At 40.2% G+C, this 23233-nt stretch overlaps 1 protein-coding gene across 1 annotated transcript in view; it reads left to right on the top strand.

Moving 5' to 3' along the window:
- AGO1 (protein argonaute-2) overlaps positions 1–23233 on the top strand; it is a 237315-nt gene that overhangs the window by 12679 nt on the left and 201403 nt on the right. The window contains exons 2-5 of the mRNA XM_071690453.1: positions 1755–1964; positions 10759–10964; positions 19607–19681; positions 22852–22983. Coding sequence (XP_071546554.1) covers positions 1755–1964; positions 10759–10964; positions 19607–19681; positions 22852–22983 — 623 coding nt within the window. The remainder of the gene's footprint in view (positions 1–1754; positions 1965–10758; positions 10965–19606; positions 19682–22851; positions 22984–23233) is intronic.

The following is a 23233-nucleotide window of genomic DNA, read 5'->3' as shown; positions in this document are numbered from 1 at the left end:
GGCTGTACTCTATTTTGATGTTGGGATTTAGATGTTAAGTACTGGCGATTGATGAGGTGGATTTTCTCTATGAAACATGTCGTGCCACGTATAGAAAAATTACATGTTAAATGAAAATGATATTAACTCCTACTGAAGTGCAATTTTACCTTCATAACTTTAATCATGGACCATTACCTCACACTTTTCACTTTCACATGGTTTAAGAAAGGTGCATACATACATATTGAATGTGGTTAGAGATGATCATGAACTATGAGCTTGTTTATGTATGATAGGCTTGTGAAGGAGGGACTTTTGGATGCGAATGAAGGTTGTAAAGGGGAGACTGTTACATATGAATGGGCTGAGGGGACACCATATGAGAGTGTGTGGAAATGGTCTGGACATTGGAGAGATTGAGTGAGGGAAGATTAACAAAGAGGATATATGTGTCAGAGATGGAGGGAGCAAGGAGAAGTGGGAGACCAAACTGGAGGTGAAAGTATGGGGTGAAGAGATTTTGAGTTATTGGGGCCTGAACATACAGGAGTGTGAGAGGTGTGCAAGGAATAGAGTGAATTGGAACAATGTGGTACTTCGGGGTCGACGTGCTGTCATTGGACTGAACAAGGGCATGTGAAACATCTGGGATAAACCATGGAAAGGTCTTTAGGGCCTGGATGTGGATAGCTGAGTACAAGTCTAGTAATGGGGCTGTAACAACTTACCTTGTAGATGCATAGAAGTTTTGAATAGAAAGGGAAGATAACCTGTTATTGTAAAAGTATCTTTACCTCACACTTTTCACTTTCACTTGGTTTGGGAAAGGTGCGTACATACATATTGAATGTGGTTGGGATGACCATGGACTGTGAGCTCATGTATGTATGATAGGCTTGTGAAGGAGGGACTTTTGGATGCAATTGAAGGTTGCAAAGGAAAGACTGTGGCATATGAATGGGCTGAGGGGACAACATATGAGATGATTTATCATCTCTTTGTGGAAGCAAGTGTGAAAGCTTGTAGTGGCTTAAAGAGAAGAGGTGATGATGGATGGGAAGAGAATGGTGAAAGTGAGCTTGTGGAGATTCCTAGAGTTTGGATAAGAGTAGCTTGAGGTAAGAACAGACAAAACTGGAAATGGGTGAGGGGTGAATGGTGTAATGTCTAGGGAAGTAGTGTTTTCATGTGTTATGTGGAAAACAGCACATAGAGATTTGAGAAAGGGTAACGAATGGTGGTATGAAGTGAAGTTGCTTGTATATGTGTACATATACATATGAAAATGAGCTTGGAAAAAAGGTTTGTTTTTGGAGATTCCTAGAGTTTGAATAAGAGTAGCTTGAGGTAAGAACAGATGAAATTGGAAATGGGTGAGAGGTGAATGGTGTAATGTCTAGGGAAGTAGTGTTTTCATGTGTTATGTGGAAAACAGCACATAGAGATTTGAGAAAGGGTAACGAATGGTGGTATGAAATGAAGTTGCTTTTATATGTATACTTTTACATATGAAAGTGAGCTTGGAAGAAAGGTTTGTGGAGATTCCTAGAGTTTGGATAAGAGTAGCTTGAGGTAAGAACAGACGAAACTGGAAATGGGTGAGGGTGAATGGTGTAATGTCTAGGGAAGTAGTGTTTTCATGTGTTATGTGGAAAACAGCATGTAGAGATTTGAGAAAGGGTAATGAATGGTATGAAGTGAAGTTGCTTTTATATGTATACATATATATTAATTGAAATTTTTAATGGTTTCTGTTTTCTTTTTCTTTTTAGCACCTGGTCCTCCTGGCCCCCCCGGTCCTCCAACAGGCCCGGGGGGACCCCCAGGACCAGCTGGCCCCCCGGTGCCCCGCCCCGTGACGTTACCCCCTGGACCTACGCCAGCACCTGGGCCAATTACTACAATTGTGCCGCAACCAATTGCCACTCCTGCAGTGGCTACAGGAACGGGTATTTCTGCACTTTTACCACCAGAACTACCAAGTGAGTGATGTTGTATGGTAAATTATAGTGCACTACAGTGATTATGAGTATATGTTTATTGGGAAAATTTTTTCTGCTTATATCTGATTTTTGATAACATAAGAAGTGAGGACACTGCAAGAGGCCTTTAGGCTTATGCTAGGCACGTCCTGAGTCTGTCCACCTTACAACCAACCGGCTGAGTCCATAAACACATCTAACCTTTGTTTAAAGCTATCTGGAGACCTAGTTTCCAATACTGTTCTTGGCAGCTTGTTCCTTAAATCTGCTACCCTATTCCTGAACCAATATTTACCAACATCCAACCTGAGTATTTTTTTCCAATTCAAAGCCTTTATTTCTTGTCCCAGCTGGTGGTGCCATTCTATGAACTTTGATAATGTTACCTCTATTAATGCCCTTCACCCACTTAGAATCCTCAATCACATCCCCTCTAACCCTCCTCCTCTTAAGTGAGTGTGAATTCAGTCTTTTTAACCTTTGTTCGTGTGACGTTTCTAATTCCAGGGATCATTTTTGTCATTCACCTTTGTGCTCTAAACAATCTATATCAGCTGCATAGTATTGAGCCCAAAACTGTACTGCATAATCCAGGTGTAGTCTTACCATCACAAGATAAAGTTACAATACTACTCCAGGAGTTTTATTGCTAAGAGTCCTATTAGTGAACCCTGACATCCTTTTAGCCTTATTACATACTTTAATGCATTGTTGCCACAGCTTAAGATCCTAGCTCACCGGTACCCCTAAATCTTTTTCGCTTTCTGTTTTACCAATAGTAATATTGTCCGGTTTGTAATCAGCGTTCTTCTCTTTACCCACACTAAGTGTTGTGTACTACACACTTTAATGCATTGTTGCAACAGCCTAAGATCCTAGCTCACCAGTACCCCTAAATCTCTTTTGCATTCTGTTTGACCAATAGTAATACTGTCCAGTTTGTAATCAGTGTTCTTTTTACCCACACTAAGTGTTGTGTATTGATCTATGATGAATTCCATTTACCATGTACCTGCCCATTCGGATAATCTATTTAAGTCCCTCTGCAAAGTCACTGAATTTTCATCTGAGTCCATTAAGGTCCTTATTTATGTATTATTGGCAAATTTACTAAAGTCACTGGTTATTCCCATATCTAAATTGCTAATAGGGTAGAAAGAATACTTCCCAGGTATTCCCTGCGTGTCGTAGGAGGCGACTGGCTGGAAATCCTCCCCTCTCGTTTTTTTTTAATTCTCCAAAAGACGGAACAGAGAACGAGGCCAGGTGAGGATATTCCCTCAGAGGCCCAGTCCTCTGTTCTTAACGCTACCTTGCTAGCGCGGGAAATAGCGAATAGTTTGAAAGAAAGAAAAGAACATATATATATATATATATGCAAAGTGAGAGGGTTAGGGAAAATGATTTGGTAAACAGAGAAGAGGTAGTGAAAGCTTTGCGGAAGATGAAAGCTGGCAAGGCAGCAGGTTTGGATGGTATTGCAGTGGAATTTATTAAAAAAGGGGGTGACTGTATTGTTGACTGGTTGGTAAGGTTATTTAATGTATGTGTGACTCATGGTGAGGTGCCTGAGGATTGGCGGAATGCGTGCATAGTGCCATTGTACAAAGGCAAAGGGGATAAGAGTGAGTGCTCAAATTACAGAGGTATAAGTTTGTTGAGATGTATAAATGTGGGAGATGTATAAAAGAAAGAGACAGGAGGTCAAGAGAAAGGTGCAAGAGGTGAAAAAAAGGGCAAATGAGAGTTGGGGTGAGAGAGTATCATTAAATTTTAGGGAGAATAAAAAGATGTTCTGGAAGGAGGTAAATAAAGTGCGTAAGACAAGGGAGCAAATGGGAACTTCAGTGAAGGGCGCAAATGGGGAGGTGATAACAAGTAGTGGTGATGTGAGAAGGAGATGGAGTGAGTATTTTGAAGGTTTGTTGAATGTGTTTGATGATAGAGTGGCAGATATAGGGTGTTTTGGTCGAGGTGGTGTGCAAAGTGAGAGGGTTAGGGAAAATGATTTGGTAAACAGAGAAGAGGTAGTAAAAGCTTTGCGGAAGATGAAAGCCGGCAAGGCAGCAGGTTTGGATGGTATTGCAGTGGAATTTATTAAAAAAGGGGGTGACTGTATTGTTGACTGGTTGGTAAGGTTATTTAATGTATGTATGACTCATGGTGAGGTGCCTGAGGATTGGCGGAATGCGTGCATAGTGCCATTGTACAAAGGCAAAGGGGATAAGAGTGAGTGCTCAAATTACAGAGGTATAAGTTTGTTGAGTATTCCTGGTAAATTATATGGGAGGGTATTGATTGAGAGGGTGAAGGCATGTACAGAGCATCAGATTGGGGAAGAGCAGTGTGGTTTCAGAAGGGGTAGAGGATGTGTGGATCAGGTGTTTGCTTTGAAGAATGTATGTGAGAAATACTTAGAAAAGCAAATGGATTTGTATGTAGCATTTATGGATCTGGAGAAGGCATATGATAGAGTTGATAGAGATGCTCTGTGGAAGGTATTAAGAATATATGGTGTGGGAGGAAAGTTATTAGAAGCAGTGAAAAGTTTTTATCGAGGATGTAAGGCATGTGTACATGTAGGAAGAGAGGAAAGTGATTGGTTCTCAGTGAATGTAGGTTTGCGGCAGGGGTGTGTGATGTCTCCTTGGTTGTTTAATTTGTTTATGGATGGGGTTGTTAGGGAGGTAAATGCAAGAGTTTTGGAAAGAGGGGCAAGTATGAAGTCTGTTGTGGATGAGAGAGCTTGGGAAGTGAGTCAGTTGTTGTTCGCTGATGATACAGCGCTGGTGGCTGATTCATGTGAGAAACTGCAGAAGCTGGTGACGGAGTTTGGTAAAGTGTGTGAAAGAAGAAAGTTAAGAGTAAATGTGAATAAGAGGAAGGTACAGTAGGGTTGAGGGTCAAGTCAATTGGGAGGTAAATTTGAGTGAAGAAAAACTGGAGGAAGTAAAGTGTTTTAGATGTCTGGGAGTGGATCTGGCAGCGGATGGAACCATGGAAGCGGAAGTGAATCATAGGGTGGGGGAGGGGGCGAAAATTCTGGGGGCCTTGAAGAATGTGTGGAAGTCGAGAACATTATCTCGGAAATCAAAAATGGGTATGTTTGAAGGACTAGTGGTTCCAACAATGTTGTATGGTTGCGAGGCGTGGGCTATGGATAGAGTTGTGCGCAGGAGGATGGATGTGCTGGAAATGAGATGTTTGAGGACAGTGTGTGGTGTGAGGTGGTTTGATCGAGTGAGTAACGTAAGGGTAAGAGAGATGTGTGGAAATAAAAAGAGCATGGTTGAGAGAGCAGAAGAGGGTGTTTTGAAGTGGTTTGGGCACATGGAGAGAATGAGTGAGGAAAGATTGACCAAGAGGATATATGTGTCGGAGGTGGAGGGAACGAGGAGAAGAGGGAGACCAAATTGGAGGTGGAAAGATGGAGTGAAAAAGATTTTGTGTGATCGGGGCCTGAACATGCAGGAGGGTGAAAGGAGGGCAAGGAATAGAGTGAATTGGAGCGATGTGGTATACCGGGGTTGACGTGCTGTCAGTGGATTGAATCAAGGCATGTGAAGCGTCTGGGGTAAACCATGGAAAGCTGTGTAGGTATGTATATTTGCGTGTGTGGACGTATGTATATACATGTGTATGGGGGTGGGTTGGGCCATTTCTTTCGTCTGTTTCCTTGCGCTACCTCGCAAACGCGGGAGACAGCGACAAAGTATAAAAAAAAAATATATGTATATATCTTTCTTTTTTCTTTCATACTATTCGCCATTTCCCACCTCAGCGAGGTAGCGTTAAGAACAGAGGACTGGGCCTCTGAGGAAACATCCTCACCCGGCCCCCTTCTCTGTTTCTTCCTTTGGAAAATTAAAAAAAAATGAGAGGGGAAGATTTCCAGCCTCCCCGCTCCCTTCCCTTTTAGTCACGTTCTACGACACGCAGGGAATACATGGGAAGTATTTTGCTTTGTCGCTGTCTCCCGCGTTAGCGAGGTAGCGCAAGGAAACAGACGAAAGAATGGCCCAACCCATCCACATACACATGTATATACATACACGTCCACACACGCAAATATATATACCTATACATCTCAACGTATACATATATATATATACACACACACAGACATATACATATATACACATGTACATAATTCATACTGTCTGCCTTTATTCATTCCCATCGCCACCTCGCCACACATGAAATAACAACCCCCTCATGTGTGCGAGGTAGCGCTAGGAAAAGACAACAAAGGCCCCATTCGTTCACACTCAGTCTCTAGCTGTCATGTAATAATGCACCGAAACCACATCTCCCTTTCCACATCCAGGCCCCACAGAACTTTCCATGGTTTACCCCAGACACTTCACATTCCCTGGTTCAATCAATTGACAGCACGTCGACCCCGTTATACCACATCGTTCCAGTTTGTACTATTCCTTGCACGCCTTTCACCCTCCTGCATGTTCAGGCCCCGATCACTCAAAATCTTTTTCACTCCATCTTTCCACCTCCAATTTGGTCACCCACTTCTCCTCGTTCCCTCCACCTCTGACACATATATCATTTTTGTCAATCTTTCCTTATTCATTCTCTCCATGTGACCAAACCATTTCAAAACACCCTCTTCTGCTCTCTCAACCACACACTTTATTACCACACATCTCTCTTACCCTTACATAACTTACTCGATCAAACCACCTCACACCACATATTGTCCTGAAACATCTCATTTCCAGCACATCCACCCTCCTCCGCACAACTCTATCCATAGCCCATGCCTCTCAACCGTATAACATTGTTGGAACCGCTATTCCTTCAAACATACCCATTTTTGCTTTCCGAGATAATGTTCTCGACTTCCACACATTCTTCAACGCTCCCAGAACTTTCGCCCCCTCCCCCACCCTATGATTCACTTCCGCCTCCATGGTTCCATCTGCTGCTAAACCCACTCCCAGATATCTAATACACTTCACTTCCAGTTTTTCTCCATTCAAACTTACCTCCCAATTGACTTGTCCCTCAACCCTACTGTACCTAATAACCTTGCTCTTATTCACATTTGTTCTCAGCTTTCTTCTTTCACACACTTTACCAAACTCCGTCACCAGCTTCTGCAGTTTCTCACATGAATCAGCCACCAGCGCTGTAACATCAGCAAACAACAACTGACTCACTTCCCAAGCTCTCTCATCCACAACAGACTGCATACTTGCCCCTCTTTCCAAAACTCTTGCATTCACCTCCCTAACAACCCCATCCATAAACAAATTAAACAATCATGGAGACATCACACACCCCTGCCGCAAACCTACATTCACTAAGAACCAATCACTTTCCTCTCTTCCTACACGTACACATGCCTTACATCCTTGATAAAAACTTTTCACTGCTTCTAACAACTTGCTTCCCACACCATATATTCTTAATACCTTCCACAGAGCATCTCTATCAGCTCTATCATATGCCTTCTCTAGATCCATAAATGCTACATACAAATCCATTTGCTTTTCCAAGTATTTCTCACATACATTCTTCAAAGCAAACACCTGATCCACACATCCTCTACCACTTCTGAAACGACACTGCTCTTCCCCAGTCTGATGCTCTGTACATGCCTTCACCCTCTCAATCAATACCCTCCCATATAATACTCAACAAACTTATACCTCTGTAATTTGAGCACTCACTCTTATCCCCTTTGCCTTTGTACAATGGCACTATGCACGCATTCCGTCAATCCTCAGGCACCTCACCATGAGTCATACATACATTAAATAACCTTACCAACCAGTCAATAATACAGTCACCCCCTTTTTTATTAAATTCCACTGCAATACCATCCAAACCTGCTGCCTTGCCGGCTTTCATCTTCCGCAAAGCTTTTACTACCTCTTCTCTGTTTACCAAATCATTTTCCCAAACCCTCTCACTTTGCACACCACCTTGACCAAAACACCCTATATCTGCCACTCTATCATCAAACACATTCAACAAACCTTCAAAATACTCACTCCATCTCCTTCTCACAACATCACTACATGTTATCACCTCCCCATTTGCGCCCTTCACTGAAGTTCCCATTTGCTCCCTTGTCTTACGCACTTTATTTACCTCCTTCCAGAACATCTTTTTATTCTCCCTAAAATTTAATGATACTCTCTAACCCCAACTCTCATTTGCCCTCTTTTTCACCTCTTGCACCTTTCTCTTGACCTCCTGTCTCTTTCTTTTATACATCTCCCACTCAATTGCATTTTTTCCCTGCAAAAATCGTCCAAATGCCTCTCTCTTCTCTTTCACTAATAATCTTACTTCTTCATCCCACCACTCACTACCCTTTCTAATCAACCCACCTCCCACTCTTCTCATGCCACAAGCATCTTTTGTGCAATCCATCACTGATTCCCTAAATACATCCCACTCCCCTTACTTCCATTGTTCTCACCTTTTTCCATTCTGTACTCAGTCTCTCCTGGTACTTCCTCACACAAGTCTCCTTCCCAAGCTCACTTACTCTCACCACCCTCTTCACCCCAACATTCACTCTTATAATGAACAAGTCAGGCTTAAGGGTAGTGTAGAACAAAGTTTTGTCTTTGATGTAGAACATGTCACTGTTCGATTTATTCAGATCTTGAGACTTATACATACATAATTGTTACATGATGACAGAATTTTAAGAAATTTTCTTAGACATTGACTCAATAATTAGCTTTCTTTAAATTCTCGGTATAATTGTGCATCTCCCTTAGCAGGGTAGTGTTGAACAAACAAACAGTAGCCTTACTTATGCACTTACCACATTCAGCTTTCCAGTATAATATTTTGAAACCAGGGGGCACCATCCACATTTGACCACCACAGATACACACTTCCCACCTTCAGCTCTCCTGTATAATTTTTTGAACCAAGGGGGGCACAATCTACATTTGACCACCACAGACTATTCCATGGTTTACCTTGTTTGCTTTATATACCCTGGTTCAGCCCACTTACTGTACATTCCTTCACCACTTGCACTGTGCTAATCTGATTTTCACCCTCCAGAATGTTCATGCCCTGATAATCCAAAGCTTTTTTCACACCATCCATCCATCTAGTCTCGGTCTTCCCTTTCTCCCTCCTGTGTCCACTTATGACTTGTAGATTCTCATAGTCATTGTCTTTGCTCATCTTCCTCATATGACTAAGACATTTCAGCATAGCTTTACACTGTCATTTCTTGTTTGATTACCTTGACTTACTTCATTTGTTGTCCATGGGTGTTGCCAGACTTTACCTACTTATGCTTGCATCTAAATTGAAAAGTTATCTGGACAAAAAGTGTTCTGTTTCTTTGAGGAACTTTTCCTCCAAAGAAGTTCACCATTTTCTTGCTTTTCTTTGAAGTGCAGCCTAAGAGCTGCTGGCCCCAGAAGGGTTATGGAGTTGTGTAATTATTGTCCTTAGGCATTTTATTTCTATCATGTTTACCCTTTTGCATTCGAGGCCCAAGATTCTCATCCATACAACACTGTTTGGTCTAATATACCTTCAGGCATTTCCATCTTTGTTCAAATAGACATTCCTCATTGCACCCAGGACCTTAACCCCCATTCCCATCCTTTGACACACTTATCCCTCCATGGTTCCGTCTGTGAGCAAGATCACTCTCAGGTTCCTAAAGCACTACACTTTCTCTAGGTCCTCTGCATTCAAAATTTCACTCAAGCCATCCTTTCTTATTCCACTGTTGCACTTATTTACTCTTTAACATATTCACTGTCAACTTGCCTCACAATATCACGAAATTTGTCATCAACTTCTGAAGTTCCTCTCTGATTCTGTCACTAGAGGTGCATCGTCTGTAAACATCAACTGAATCACCTATAATGCTTCTGCAGTTCTAAAGTATCACAGACCTACCCCTTTAAGAAAATTAATTTCAGATCCATTCCTCAAGCTTGGAGGTGAAACGTATTCATGTATTGTCTTTATTTATGACCCAGTCATGGTTTCGGTGCATTATACATGACAGCTAGAGATTGAGTGTGATCAAATGTGGCCTTTGTTGTCTTTTCCTAGTGCTACCTTACGCACATTAGGGGGAGGGGGTTGTCATTTCATGTGTGGCGTGGTGGCAACGGGAATGAATATGGGCAGACAGTACGAATTATGTACATGTGTATATATGTATATGTCTGTGTGTGTGTGTGTGTGTGTGTATATATGTATACGTTGAGATGTATAGGTATGTATATGTGCGTGTGTGGACGTGTATGTATGTACATGTGTATGTGGGTGGGTTGGGCCATTCTTTTGTCTGTTTCCTTGTGCTACCTTGCTAATGCGGGAGACAGTGACAAAGTATGATAAGTTAATAAACAAATAAATTGTTATACTGAAATTTTGATGGCTTCTTTTTCACTAGAATAGCATGGCAAATGCTTAGGGATTGCTTGTTCCATTACTGTCTGTATTGTCCATTGCTGGAAGTCACACTTTAATTTGCAAAATAACCTTGGCCAGAACTTGAGAAGATTGATTTACCTGCTCATGGATTGCCTTGCATGTTTCTATCCATCTATACAATTGAATGGCAAAAGACCCATTACTCTTGTTTCAGTTTTGCACTCATTAGGACCCCTGTTAAAAGGTTGGCCATGCAAGTTAGTATAGATATTTTTGATAGTTCAAGCAATATTTCCTCTCAGTCTTACTTTACTCTAAATGACTGTCCTGTGCTGCAGGCTGCACTGATGTTCAATGGAACAACCTTTAGGTTGATACGTAACTAAGGACTTTTTTACAGCCTTTGTAGCACCGAGGCGGCCCAACCTGGGACGTGAAGGAAGACCAATTACGTTACGGGCAAACCACTTCCAGATATCAATGCCCAGGGGCTACATCCATCACTATGATGTTAGTATCCAACCTGATAAATGCCCTCGGAAAGTCAACAGAGAAATTATCGAGACTATGGTCCATGCCTTTCCCAGAATCTTTGGCAGCTTAAAGGTATGTATGTTATGTTGATAAATTCACTAACATGAAATCAATTGTGAATAGTTGTTTTATTTATTTAGCATTTTTTGAATGTTGCTACAAAGGTGTTTTTATCTCATTAGGGAGAATTTCATGATTTTTTAATGTAGACCCATCCAGTTTGTATAGTTTGCCAAGAAATTGCTGTAAACAATGTTTTGTATATTTATAAGAGATTATGATTATAGGTAGTAGTTGGTTGGCAGTCAGCAACCAGGGAGGTATATTACCAGTACTGTCTATCTGGGTATCAGGAGGGTTAGTGACATTTGCTCAGTGAGCCAGCACTTTATTGGTTGTCAAGTTGCACTCCTCTGACCCAGGTAGCTCTTTTTTCTTTCAGCCACATTAACATGTGGACTATTGGCATTTTGTCAACAACATACAATCTCTCCTTGTCATATGTAACACTTGATGACACTTAACTCATGTAGCTCATTCTTCATAACTCTAGATTTTCCTGCACTATCCTTGCCTTTTGGCAAAATGGTAGGAGCAGTAGTTAGGAACATTTAGGCAGGAATATTAGGTAGAAGTAATTGGTAGAAGCATTAGATAGAAGCAGTCATCAGGAACATTAATGTTGGAGCCTCTGCAAACACTGCACTATACATGCCCTCTGCTAGTGGCCTGTGAAGGGTGAGTTGATAAAGGCTAAGACATGCCACTGGAATTCTTTAGTTTTGGAGACTGTTGTCATGGCCACCCCTTTGAGGGAATTCCAGTTGGAACAGGTATCAGAGATATAGATAGAATTATAGGAGATAAATGTTGCATAGATCTGTAGTTAGCTTCTGTTGTGTTGTGTTTACCTGAGTAAAGAATAGTGAAAAGAAAAATGTACAAATCCTTTATCTTTTAAAACAGAACACAAAGAAAAAATCAGTCTTCATTTGCATTATAAGACTGTCCATTGACCGTAGGGGATGATGCTGGTGTCCCTCTCACATGGATGTTTGTGTTGTGTGTGTTTGCCTATTTTACTGTATGGTGAGGGAGTTTTACGCTCGAAAGGCCATGTTTCTTCAATGTTCTTTAGTGTTAATACATCTTAGATTTATGTATGTTTGGGAATGATTGCTAATGATAATACACAACCTAGATGAGATACTGTTTTGCTTTTCACTCCTGTTTTGTAAGGACTAGAATTAGAGCAACTCTTTATGCCAGATAATTTGCTGGCCAGATACTGAGGACAGCTGTCTGTGTCATCAGGGTGTTATTATTCTTTTACCAACTATTAAAGGGTTTTTCTTTAGAAGTGAGATAACCAAGAATCTTGATATTGGATATGCTCTTCAGAGTATTTGCCACAAGCACTTGGTTTAAAGGATTCTTTGATCCCTCTTTGGTGTTTATTTTCAAGGTATTTTGGTATTTTGAAATGTATTTATATTCACACTAAACTTCAAAAAAAGATTGGCAATGTTTTAGGTTCCAGACACAAATTTTTGATGTGCCTGTAATAAATTTCAGGAATAGGTGAGAAACAAAACTACACTCATATCTTCGTGCATTGTAGAGTTTAAGTAAAAGGTGCTTGAGTGGGGGATCAGTGATCCTACTTTCCTTGTATTTCACTTTATAAGAGTTGGAACAAAGGAAGCAGCGAAAGGACGAGTGCCTATCCTCATTGAAGGCTTAGGCTAGGATGTCTGAGTCTGTAGGGCTGTATAAGGTAGAAATAAGGGGAGAGGAAAAACCAAGATGTGTTTGTGGGTGAAACTAAGGAAAAGAAGGGGGAATGCCCAATTGGTGAAATCCTAGGTTGGTGCGAGAGCAGAAGCAAAGGAGTGGGTGCCACTTGTGCTGAGGGAGAAGTTGTGGGAATACATTAAGTTAGGAGAAGAATTGCTGACTAATGTGGGTGAGAATGAAAGTGCATTATGTATGATTTTTAGAGCTTATGCACCTAGTACAGGTAGAGTATCTTGCATCCCAAAATCTCCTTAACACTGTAATCTACTTAACGAAAGGTTTGATTATTCAAAATTCCCTTTTCTATGTTCACTGAGTGCTGTGGTCAGCAATGCTTGACTCAAACACTGGGTTAGGTATCAGTCTTCTAGGAATGATGGTTCAAAGCATTTAACAACATACAGTTGGTAGATAGTATGGTAAATTACAATTGTCATATATTATTTTCTCTACAGCTCTCTTAACTAGGCTCTTACATAATTCATTAATTGATGATTATCTTCCGATTCAGTAAGGTTTAGGAGAAAATGTATGAAAGTTGGAATTTTTATGTTGTTCATGATCGTTTGTTCAAAACACTTAGATCATAATCATTAAGTAATGAGTTGAATTTTTTCATGTTCTTTTGCCATTTCTTATGTTAGTGAGATAGCAATGGTAATTTTTTCTGATATTTTTTCTTCACATTTCTCTTCAGTTAGTTCTTAATGACTGACAATAATTGACATCTTTTGCAAATTGATAAAAATGGGTGTGTAAATGTAAGTGGTACTTGGAACATGAATGCTTGGGATTCCAGAGGCAGAAATTGCCTTTTGCTAAAAGATTATATTAAGTGATTGATGCTGTAAATTATATTCTTCATGCACTGTTTCTTCTCATTTCTCTTTAGTAGCTTCCTACTAATTGCTTGAATTGATGATTATCTACATATTCAGAAATTTATAAAGGAAAATAGCTGAAATAGAATTCTTTCCTTGCTTGCAATTGCCATCAGGTCAAAATATTGAAGATATACATACAGGATAGTGAGAGGCGTGCAAGAAATAGATTGAATTGGAACAATGTGGTATACCAGGGTCGATGTGCTGTCAGTGGACAGAACCAGGGCAAGTGAAGCATCTTGAGTAAACCATGGAAAGGTCTGTGGGGCCTGGAGGTGGATAGGGAGCTGTGGTTTTGGTGCATTACACATGACAGCCAGAGACTGAGTGTGAATGAATGTGGCTTTTCTTTGTCTGTTTTCCCGGCACTACCTCGCTGAAGCGGGGGCTAGCAATGCTGTTTCCTGTGGGGCGGGTTAGTGGCAGGAATGGATGAGGGCAAGCAATTATGAATATTTACATGTGTATATATGTAAATTCCTGTGTGTGAGTATGTATATGTGGATATGTATTTGTATGTGTATGTGCATATATGGGTGTTTATGTATCTATATGTGTACATGAGTGGCTGGGCCATATTTCATTTGTTTCCTGGTGCTACCTCGCTGACATAGGAAACAGCGATTATATATGATATAAAAAGAAAAATTTTTCATATTTTCTAACAATTCTGTTTAGTAGGTTCATAACTAATGCATAAGTTAATAATGATTATGTATGTCTTTGGTAACTTTGAGGAGAGAAATGCTAAAGGAGTTGGGATTTATACTTTTCATGCACTTGTCTTCCATTCAAAACATTCAACCTATACTTGGTGTATGGTATGATAAATTGTAATTTTCACTATTCTCATTTTTTTTTCTTGTAGGTACTTACTTAGCTTTTAAACAAATAACAAATTTTGTACTTAGTAAAATAATGGTGAAAATAGGTGTAGACATGAATGCTACAGGGAACAACTGTTTGCGATCACATTTTCAACTCCATGAATGATGCGGTAAATTGCTTTTTTCTTGTATTCTATTGTACTCATGTATTTTAGTTTGGTACCTAGTTTTTATCGAGGATGTAAGGCATGTGTACGTGTAGGAAGAGATGAAAGTGATTGGTTCTCAGTGAATGTAGGTTTGCGGCAGGGGTGTGTGATGTCTCCATGGTTGTTTAATTTGTTTATGGATGGGGTTGTTAGGGAGGTGAATGCAAGAGTTTTGGAAAGAGGGGCAAGTATGAAGTCTGTTGTGGATGAGAGAGCTTGGGAAGTGAGTCAGTTGTTGTTCGCTGATGATACAGCGCTGGTGGCTGATTCATGTGAGAAACTGCAGAAGCTGGTGACTGAGTTTGGTAAAGTGTGTGAAAGAAGAAAGTTAAGAGTAAATGTGAATAAGAGCAAGGTTATTAGCTACAGTAGGGTTGAGGGTCAAGTCAATTGGGAGGTAAATTTGAATGAAGAAAAACTGGAGGAAGTAAAGTGTTTTAGATGTCTGGGAGTGGATCTGGCAGCGGATGGAACCATGGAAGCGGAAGTGAATCATAGGGTGGGGGAGGGGGCGAAAATCCTGGGAGCCTTGAAGAATGTGTGGAAGTCGAGAACATTATCTTGGAAAGCAAAAATGGGTATGTTTGAAGGAATAGTGGTTCCAACAATGTTGTATGGTTGTGAGGCGTGGGCTATGGATAGAGTTGTGGGGAGGAGGGTGGATGTGCTGGAAATGAGATGTTTGAGGACAATGTGTGGTGTGAGGTGGTTTGATCGAGTAAGTAATGTAAGGGTAAGAGAGATGTATGGAAATAAAAAGTGTGTTGTTGAGAGAGCAGAAGAGGGTGTTTTGAAATGGTTTGGGCACATGGAGAGAATGAGTGAGGAAAGATTGACCAAGAGGATATATGTGTCGGAAGTGGAGGGAACGAGGAGAAGTGGGAGACCAAATTGGAGGTGGAAAGATGGAGTGAAAAAGATTTTGAGTGATCGGGGCCTGAACATGCAGGAGGGTGTAAGGCGGGCAAGGAATAGAGTGAATTGGATCGATGTGGTATACTGGGGTTGACGTGCTGTCATTGGATTGAATCAGGGCATGTGAAGCGTCTGTGGTAAACCATGGAAAGTTGTGTGGGGCCTGGATGTGGAAATGGAGCTGTGGTTTCGGGCATTATTGCATGACAGCTAGAGACTGAGTGTGAACGAATGGGGCCTTTGTTGTCTTTCCTAGCGCTACCTCGCACACATGAGGGGGGAGGGGGATGGTATTCCATGTGTGGCGAGGTGGCGATGGGAATGAATAAAGGCAGACAGTGTGAATTGTGTGCATGGGTATATATGTATGTGTCTGTGTGTATATATATATGTGTACATTGAGATGTATAGGTATGTATATTTGCGTGTGTGGACGTGTATGTATATACATGTGTATGTGGGTGGGTTGGGCCATTTCTTTCGTCTGTTTCCTTGCTCTACCTTGCAAACGTGGGAGACAGCGATAAAACAAAAATAACCTAGTGCATGTACTGATATTTAGTGCTGTATTCAGAAAAATGGAAAATTGCTCAGATGGAATCTAAGTGTAGCCCAGTCATCAGTTCAAAACATTAAACTTGTTCTCTTCAGTAAGTTCTTACTTCATGCATGAATACATCAATTAGAATGTAGGAGAAAGTAGTTGGAATTCCTTCCTACCTGCAAGAGACCTCTGCTGAAAATATTCAGATTATGAATGGTAAATGATACAGTAATTTGTAAGTTTCATATGCTTTTTCTGTACATTTTTCTTCAGTGGGTTATTTCAGAAAAATAAAGGTAGAAATTGAAGTACTACATAGAACTAGAATGCTTGCAAACCTGTTCAGGCCAGCATTGTTTATAGTTAAAAACATTCATCTTATACTAGGTGAATGATACAATAAATTGTACTTTTCATATAGTATTTCTACACATCTCTCTTCAGTAAGTTCTAACCTAGTGCAAGGACTGATGATTATGCAGATATTCAAAATAATGATGGCAGAAATAGTTAGAATGGTTTGGTAGATTGAAGAAATAATGAGACAGGGAAACAAATGAGTCGGAGAAGCTAGCACCCTTTGTAAAACTCAAATTACTCTTGGTAAAGGATATGGTCCATGTTTGTTTTGTATTTACATATTTCTGTACATTTTTATATGGGGATATGGGAGAAAGAATACTTCCCACATATTCCCTGCAAATTAAAAGAGGCAACAAATGTATACCAGATCCTTGTTGATAGAGGTGAGAGAATACTTCCCACACCTTCCCTGCATGTTGTAGAAATCGACTGAAGGGGTGCAGGATCCCTGGGGATAGGGGAAAAAGAATACTTGCCACATATTCCCTTTGTATCCTGGAAGGTGGTAAAAGTAGATGGGAGCGTGGGAGCAAGGGACTGAAAACTCTCTCCCTTTGTATTTCTAGTTTCTAAAGGGAGGAGTCAAGCAGGGAGTACTTATCTTTCTCAAGGGCATAGGCCAGGGTGTCTGAGAGTGTGTGGATGTAACCAAGATTAGTAAGAGTAAGAGAGAGAAAGGTGCTTTGTATGAGGAAATGTTCAATCTCTGAGTGGAAAAAAGGTAAAGGGGAAAGGAGGAGAATGGTTTGAAAATGTCTTTGGGTTAAAGCCAGGGGTTAGTGTGAGGCAAGAGCTTAGAAGAATTAGCTCAACTTTTGTAGGTGGAGTTGTTTGAATAAGTGAAAGAGTTTAAGGAAGTGAGTCCCATATTAACGTGGGTAGAAATGAAAATGGATTGTGAGAGATTGATTATTATTAGTGTTTATGCATTAGAAATGGTAGGACAAAGGAAGAGCTGAGAGAGTGTGTCAGTAATTTTGATGCAGTGATCAAGTAGTAGAGGTGGTTGATTTGAACATGGAGGAAGGTATTGTGGCAGTTGAGGGTATAATTGCTGTTTATGGGGTATCTGGTATTGTGAATATGAATGTTGTACTGGTTATGGAGTTATTTACCGTAAAAAGATTGGTGATAATAGATACCTGGCTTAAAAAGATGGACGTGCCTAAACGGGTGAGTAATAAATGGTAAGGGGGCATTATTGGATTATGTACTACTAGAAAAGCATACAAAGGAAAGGTACTTGGATATGAATGTGTTGAGAGGGACAGCTGGTGGGATGTCTTACCATATCTTGGTGAAGGCAGGGAAGAAGCCTTTTAAAGGTTTTAGGAAAAGAGGAAGTGATATCGATGGGAAGAGGATTGTGAAAATGATTGAGCTTAAGGTAAAGGCTTATGGGAAAAGATACCTGAAGAGATTGAGTATAGAATGGCAGAAGGTGAGAAAAGATGAAGCTTGGAGTGTGGGTGAGGAATGAGAAATATTTAGGAAAATACTACGTATGTGTATAAGATAAGTTTGTGACATATGGAAGGTAGTAGGTGGACAAGTGAGAAAGGAGGACGAAAAATGGGTTTGTTTAAATTTGGGTATAGTAGTCTCTGTGGTGTCGTATGGATGCAAGGCATGTGATATAGATGAGGTTACATGGAAGAAGGTGAATGTGCTGTAATGAAATGTTTGAGGACAGTGGTGTGAGGAGGGTCGATTTTGTAAGATATAATGGGGTAAGAGAGAGGTGTGGTAAGAAGGGTATAGTTGACAGCTGTATAAGGTTTACTAAAATGGTTTGGTACATAGAGAGGTTGATAGAAAGAATATATGTGTCAAGTGGAGGAACAAGGAGAAGGTGGAGACTGAAGGATGGAGTGAATAAGATTTGAGTATTCAGGGCCTTAACATGTAGGAAGATGAAAGGGGTACACAGAACAGTGTGAATTGGAGTAATGTGGTATACATTGGACCAAACTAAGGCATATGAAGTAGCCAGGGGACACTATGGAAAGGCCTGTGGGTATAGTTGAGGATAGGGGACTGTGATACCAGTACACTGCATGTGACAGCTAAAGGGTGTATGTGAATGGATGAGGCCTTTTTTACACCTTTTCCTGTTTTTATCTTGCTATTGCAGGAAATGGTGAACAAGTATGAAAAAAAGTGTACTGTGGGAGTATGATAGCATAGCAAAGAAAACAAGCAGGAGTTGGGAAGTTTGTTGTTGATGCATTTTCAACCATATATTCTTTCTCAGAAGAAGGAAGAGGAAGATTTTAAGGCTGAAATATATCGATCTGTCTGTCTGTACCTCTGACACCTGTTACCTTCAGGAACTACCTCAAGGGGGTGGCCATGGCCAAAGAGTCCCTATAACTGTTGAACTTCAGTTTTACTTTTTAACCCTTATTGCCTCACCCTCACTGGCAAAGGGCAACTTCAAAGACTCCAACAAAATGTTCCATCAAAGTACGAATACTTGCTGTGTCTACCTAATGTTCTAACATGTTATTATTACCCAGTGCTCCCAGCTAATGCTCTTACCTACTGCTTCTACCTAGTGCTCCTGTCTAATGTTCCTGCCTTCTACTTCTATATATTGCTTCTGCCAAGGCAGGGCTAGTAGATAGCGCACATCTGAGGAAAAATCTAGAGGTAGGAAGAATGAGTTTAGAGAGTTAAGTGTTGTATGTGACAAGGAGAGATTGTATGTTTGTGGATAGAATGCCCTCAGTCCATGTGTGGGTGAGGCAGAAAGAAAAGACAGCTACCTGGGTCAGAGGAGTGCAGCTTGACAACCACTGAAGTACTGGCTTACTAATGCATCTGTTGAAATATATGTCAAGAACATAATTCCCTACTTCTGCTTTTGCCATCTTTGCTACCATGTTCCCATCTGTCCAATTAACCACTTTCATGATGTGTTTTTAGAATGAAAATTGTGGTAGGAAATTTCAGTTGAAGCACAAATGTTAGTAAATTAGGATTATTCTTTAGTTTTACCAAACCATATACATGACATGTATATTAATGCAGTGACAGTAGACTATAAAAGAAATTCTTCAGATTATGCAGCAGTCTGTATATTTTTCCAAAGATTGCGTGTTCATAGACATTATGAAATTTTTTGACATATGCTATAGGACAGTCATGCTTTAAAATTGTCTTTGATTTTCAGCCTGTGTTTGATGGGAGAAGTAATTTATATACAAGAGACCCATTGCCCATTGGTAATGAAAAGATGGAGTTGGAGGTATGTTTAATGTTTTTTTGTATTTTGATAAAGATTTTGCCTTTTTTTTTTTATAAATGATAATCACACATTTTTGAACGATGTATTAGTAAACCTTTTCAGTGCCATTGTCTTCAGTCATAACATGCATTGTAGGGGGATATTGTCCTCAGTTGAGGCAATGCATTTTTGTGCTACAAGACTATTTTCCTAGTTCACAATTATATTGGGATGTATCTCTCCACATGTCTCAGTGTATAAAAGAAGAACCAGTTATGACTGATGAAATTAATTGAACCATTTCAGTTCTCTATTGGATGGCCTAACAAATTTAAAAATCAAGTCAGCATACACAAGCTTACTGTTTCTGGAGGGAAGGGTTTTGCTGAATTGAAAATACTGAAAATTATGCTGAGGCATTTCAGAAGTTGATTCATGAGCACAGCTTCAATGCAGAGCAAATCTTTATTGCTGATAAAACTGAGGAAGCTTGTGAGTTAGTGCTTGTTTATTGTTAGTAGGGGACTGCACATAGTTGTAATTTTTCCCAGTAGATAACATCAGGGTTAGGCATTTGAAAATTTTTGCTTTTGTTTAATTGTGTCTATGTTCATGAAAAATACTGAGTGGTGATGAATATGATATCATTGACATATATATTAGACAGTGAGGAATCTGGTATTGACAGCAGTGAAGATGATAGTGCATCTGATGAGGAGACAGCATAAAAAAAGAAAATGACACCCAAACACTAGAGATTGAAACGCATGTTTTCTTGGTTCTGATTTTGACTCTCTTGTACATGTTTTTCATGAGAAATGTAATATAAGTATGTATGATATGATAAGTATGTATGAAAACAAGTGGTGGTGATGTGAGAAGGAGATGGAGTGAGTATTTTGAAGGTTTGTTGAATGTGTTTGATGATAGAGTGGCAGATATAGGGTGTTTTGGTCGAGGTGGTGTGCAAAGTGAGAGGGTTAGGGAAAATGATTTGGTAAACAGAGAAGAGGTAGTAAAAGCTTTGCGGAAGATGAAAGCCGGCAAGGCAGCAGGTTTGGATGGTATTGCAGTGGAATTTATTAAAAAAGGGGGTGACTGTATTATTGACTGGTTGGTAAGGTTATTTAATGTATGTATGACTCATGGTGAGGTGCCTGAGGATTGGCGGAATGCGTGCATAGTGCCATTGTACAAAGGCAAAGGGGATAAGAGTGAGTGCTCAAATTACAGAGGTATAAGTTTGTTGAGTATTCCTGGTAAATTATATGGGAGGGTATTGATTGAGAGGGTGAAGGCATGTACAGAGCATCAGATTGGGGAAGAGCAGTGTTGTTTCAGAAGTGGTAGAAGATGTGTGGATCAGGTGTTTGCTTTGAAGAATGTATGTGAGAAATACTTAGAATAGCAAATGGATTTGTATGTAGCATTTATGGATCTGGAGAAGGCATATGATAGAGTTGATAGAGATGCTCTGTGGAAGGTATTAAGAATATATGGTGTGGGAGGCAAGTTGTTAGAAGCAGTGAAAAGTTTTTATCGAGGATGTAAGGCATGTGTACGTGTAGGAAGAGAGGAAAGTGATTGGTTCTCAGTGAATGTAGGTTTGTGGCAGGGGTGTGTGATGTCTCCATGATTGTTTAATTTGTTTATGGATGGGGTTGTTAGGGAGGTAAATGCAAGAGTTTTGGAAAGAGGGGCAAGTATGAAGTCTGTTGTGGATGAGAGAGCTTGGGAAGTGAGTCAGTTGTTGTTCGCTGATGATACAGTGCTGGTGGCTGATTCATGTGAGAAACTGCAGAAGCTGGTGACTGAGTTTGGTAAAGTGTGTGAAAGAAGAAAGTTAAGAGTAAATGTGAATAAGAGCAAGGTAATTAGGTACAGTAGGGTTGAGGGTCAAGTCAATTGGGAGGTAAGTTTGAATGGAGAAAAACTGGAGAAAGTGAAGTGTTTTAGATATCTAGGAGTGAATCTGGCAGCGGATGGAACCATGGAAGCAGAAGTGGATCATAGGGTGGGGGAGGGGGCGAAAATCCTGGGAGCCTTGAAGAATGTGTGGAGGTCGAGAACATTATCTCGGAAAGCAAAAATGGGTATGTTTGAAGGAATAGTGGTTCCAACAATGTTGTATGGTTGCGAAGCGTGGGCTATGGATAGAGTTGTGTGCAGGAGGATGGATGTGCTGGAAATGAGATGTTTGAGGACAATGTGTGGTGTGAGATGGTTTGATCGAGTAAGTAACGTAAGGGTAAGAGAGATGTGTGGAAACAAAAAGAGCATGGTTGAGAGAGCAGAAGAGGGTGTTTTGAAATGGTTTGGGCACATGGAGAGAATGAGTGAGGAAAGATTGACCAAGAGGATATATGTGTCGGAGGTGGAGGGAACGAGGAGAAGTGGGAGACCAAATTGGAGGTGGAAAGATGGAGTGAAAAAGATTTTGAGTGATCGGGGCCTGAACATGCAGGAGGGTGAAAGGAGGGCAAGGAATAGAGTGAATTGGATCGATGTGGTATAGCGGGGTTGACGTGCTGTCAGTGGATTGAATCAAGGCATGTGAAGCGTCTGGGGTAAACCATGGAAAGCTGTGTAGGTATGTATATTTGCGTGTGTGGACGTATGTATATACATGTGTATGGGGGTGGTTTGGGCCATTTCTTTTGTCTGTTTCCTTGCGCTACCTCGCAAACGCGGGAGACAGCGACAAAGCAAAAAAAAAAAAGAAAAAAAATTATATTGTTCAATGTTTTATGATCCAATGAGGCTTACTGAACCATGTAAATTTTCCATTTGTTAGTGTAACATTGAAGATTGACAAGGCATATGCAGTGTTGTGAATTTTTTCATGTGGGACACCAGATGTGTTTGTGAATTTTATTGTAATGCTGATTTTCAAACTTATTGCACAGGTTTTATAACAGCCACTATGTTATCTTGTCCATTTTTACTTAACCCATTTTACACATTTTGATTTTTTTTTCTGGGTCTGATATAGTTTATATACTCCTTTTATTTGTGCCCCATGTTCCTCAACCATGTAAGGATGGAGTTTGAAGTATGCAGATGCTGAACTGGGAAATCCCTCTTAGTATGCACAAAACATCAAGGTCAAAATGAAATTCTTGTTTTTGACAAGTTGTTGAAGGCACCATTTTATTAGCAGTATTTTTTGTTGTATCATTTTATGTTTTCAGGTAACATTACCTGGGGAGGGACGTGACAGAGTTTTTAAGGTGGCAATGAAGTGGTTAGCACAAGTAAACCTTTATACATTAGAGGAAGCTCTTGAAGGACGGACGCGGACAATACCCTATGATGCAATACAGGTATTTAAAACCATTTATCAGTTTGAGTTGCTCTCTGTATTTTACATTTATCTTTACTGTTGTGCCATTTTGTGGCTTTTGCATAGTCTTCATCCCATACATTGATAACAGACCAACATTCCCCCAAAGTGATATCCATATTTGTCTTTTATTAACTTCATGTTCTTGTACTTGTTACTGAAGTACTACTCCCATTCATTCATTTGTTCTACTTAATGATTATATTTTCAACATAATTCATATTTATAGA

The sequence above is a fragment of the Panulirus ornatus genome, chromosome 48, assembly GCF_036320965.1.
Source record: "Panulirus ornatus isolate Po-2019 chromosome 48, ASM3632096v1, whole genome shotgun sequence".
In the NCBI taxonomy this organism is placed as follows: Eukaryota; Metazoa; Arthropoda; class Malacostraca; order Decapoda; family Palinuridae; genus Panulirus; species Panulirus ornatus.
Note: the sequence above shows the minus strand (reverse complement) of the source record. Positions and strands in the feature narration are given on the sequence as shown.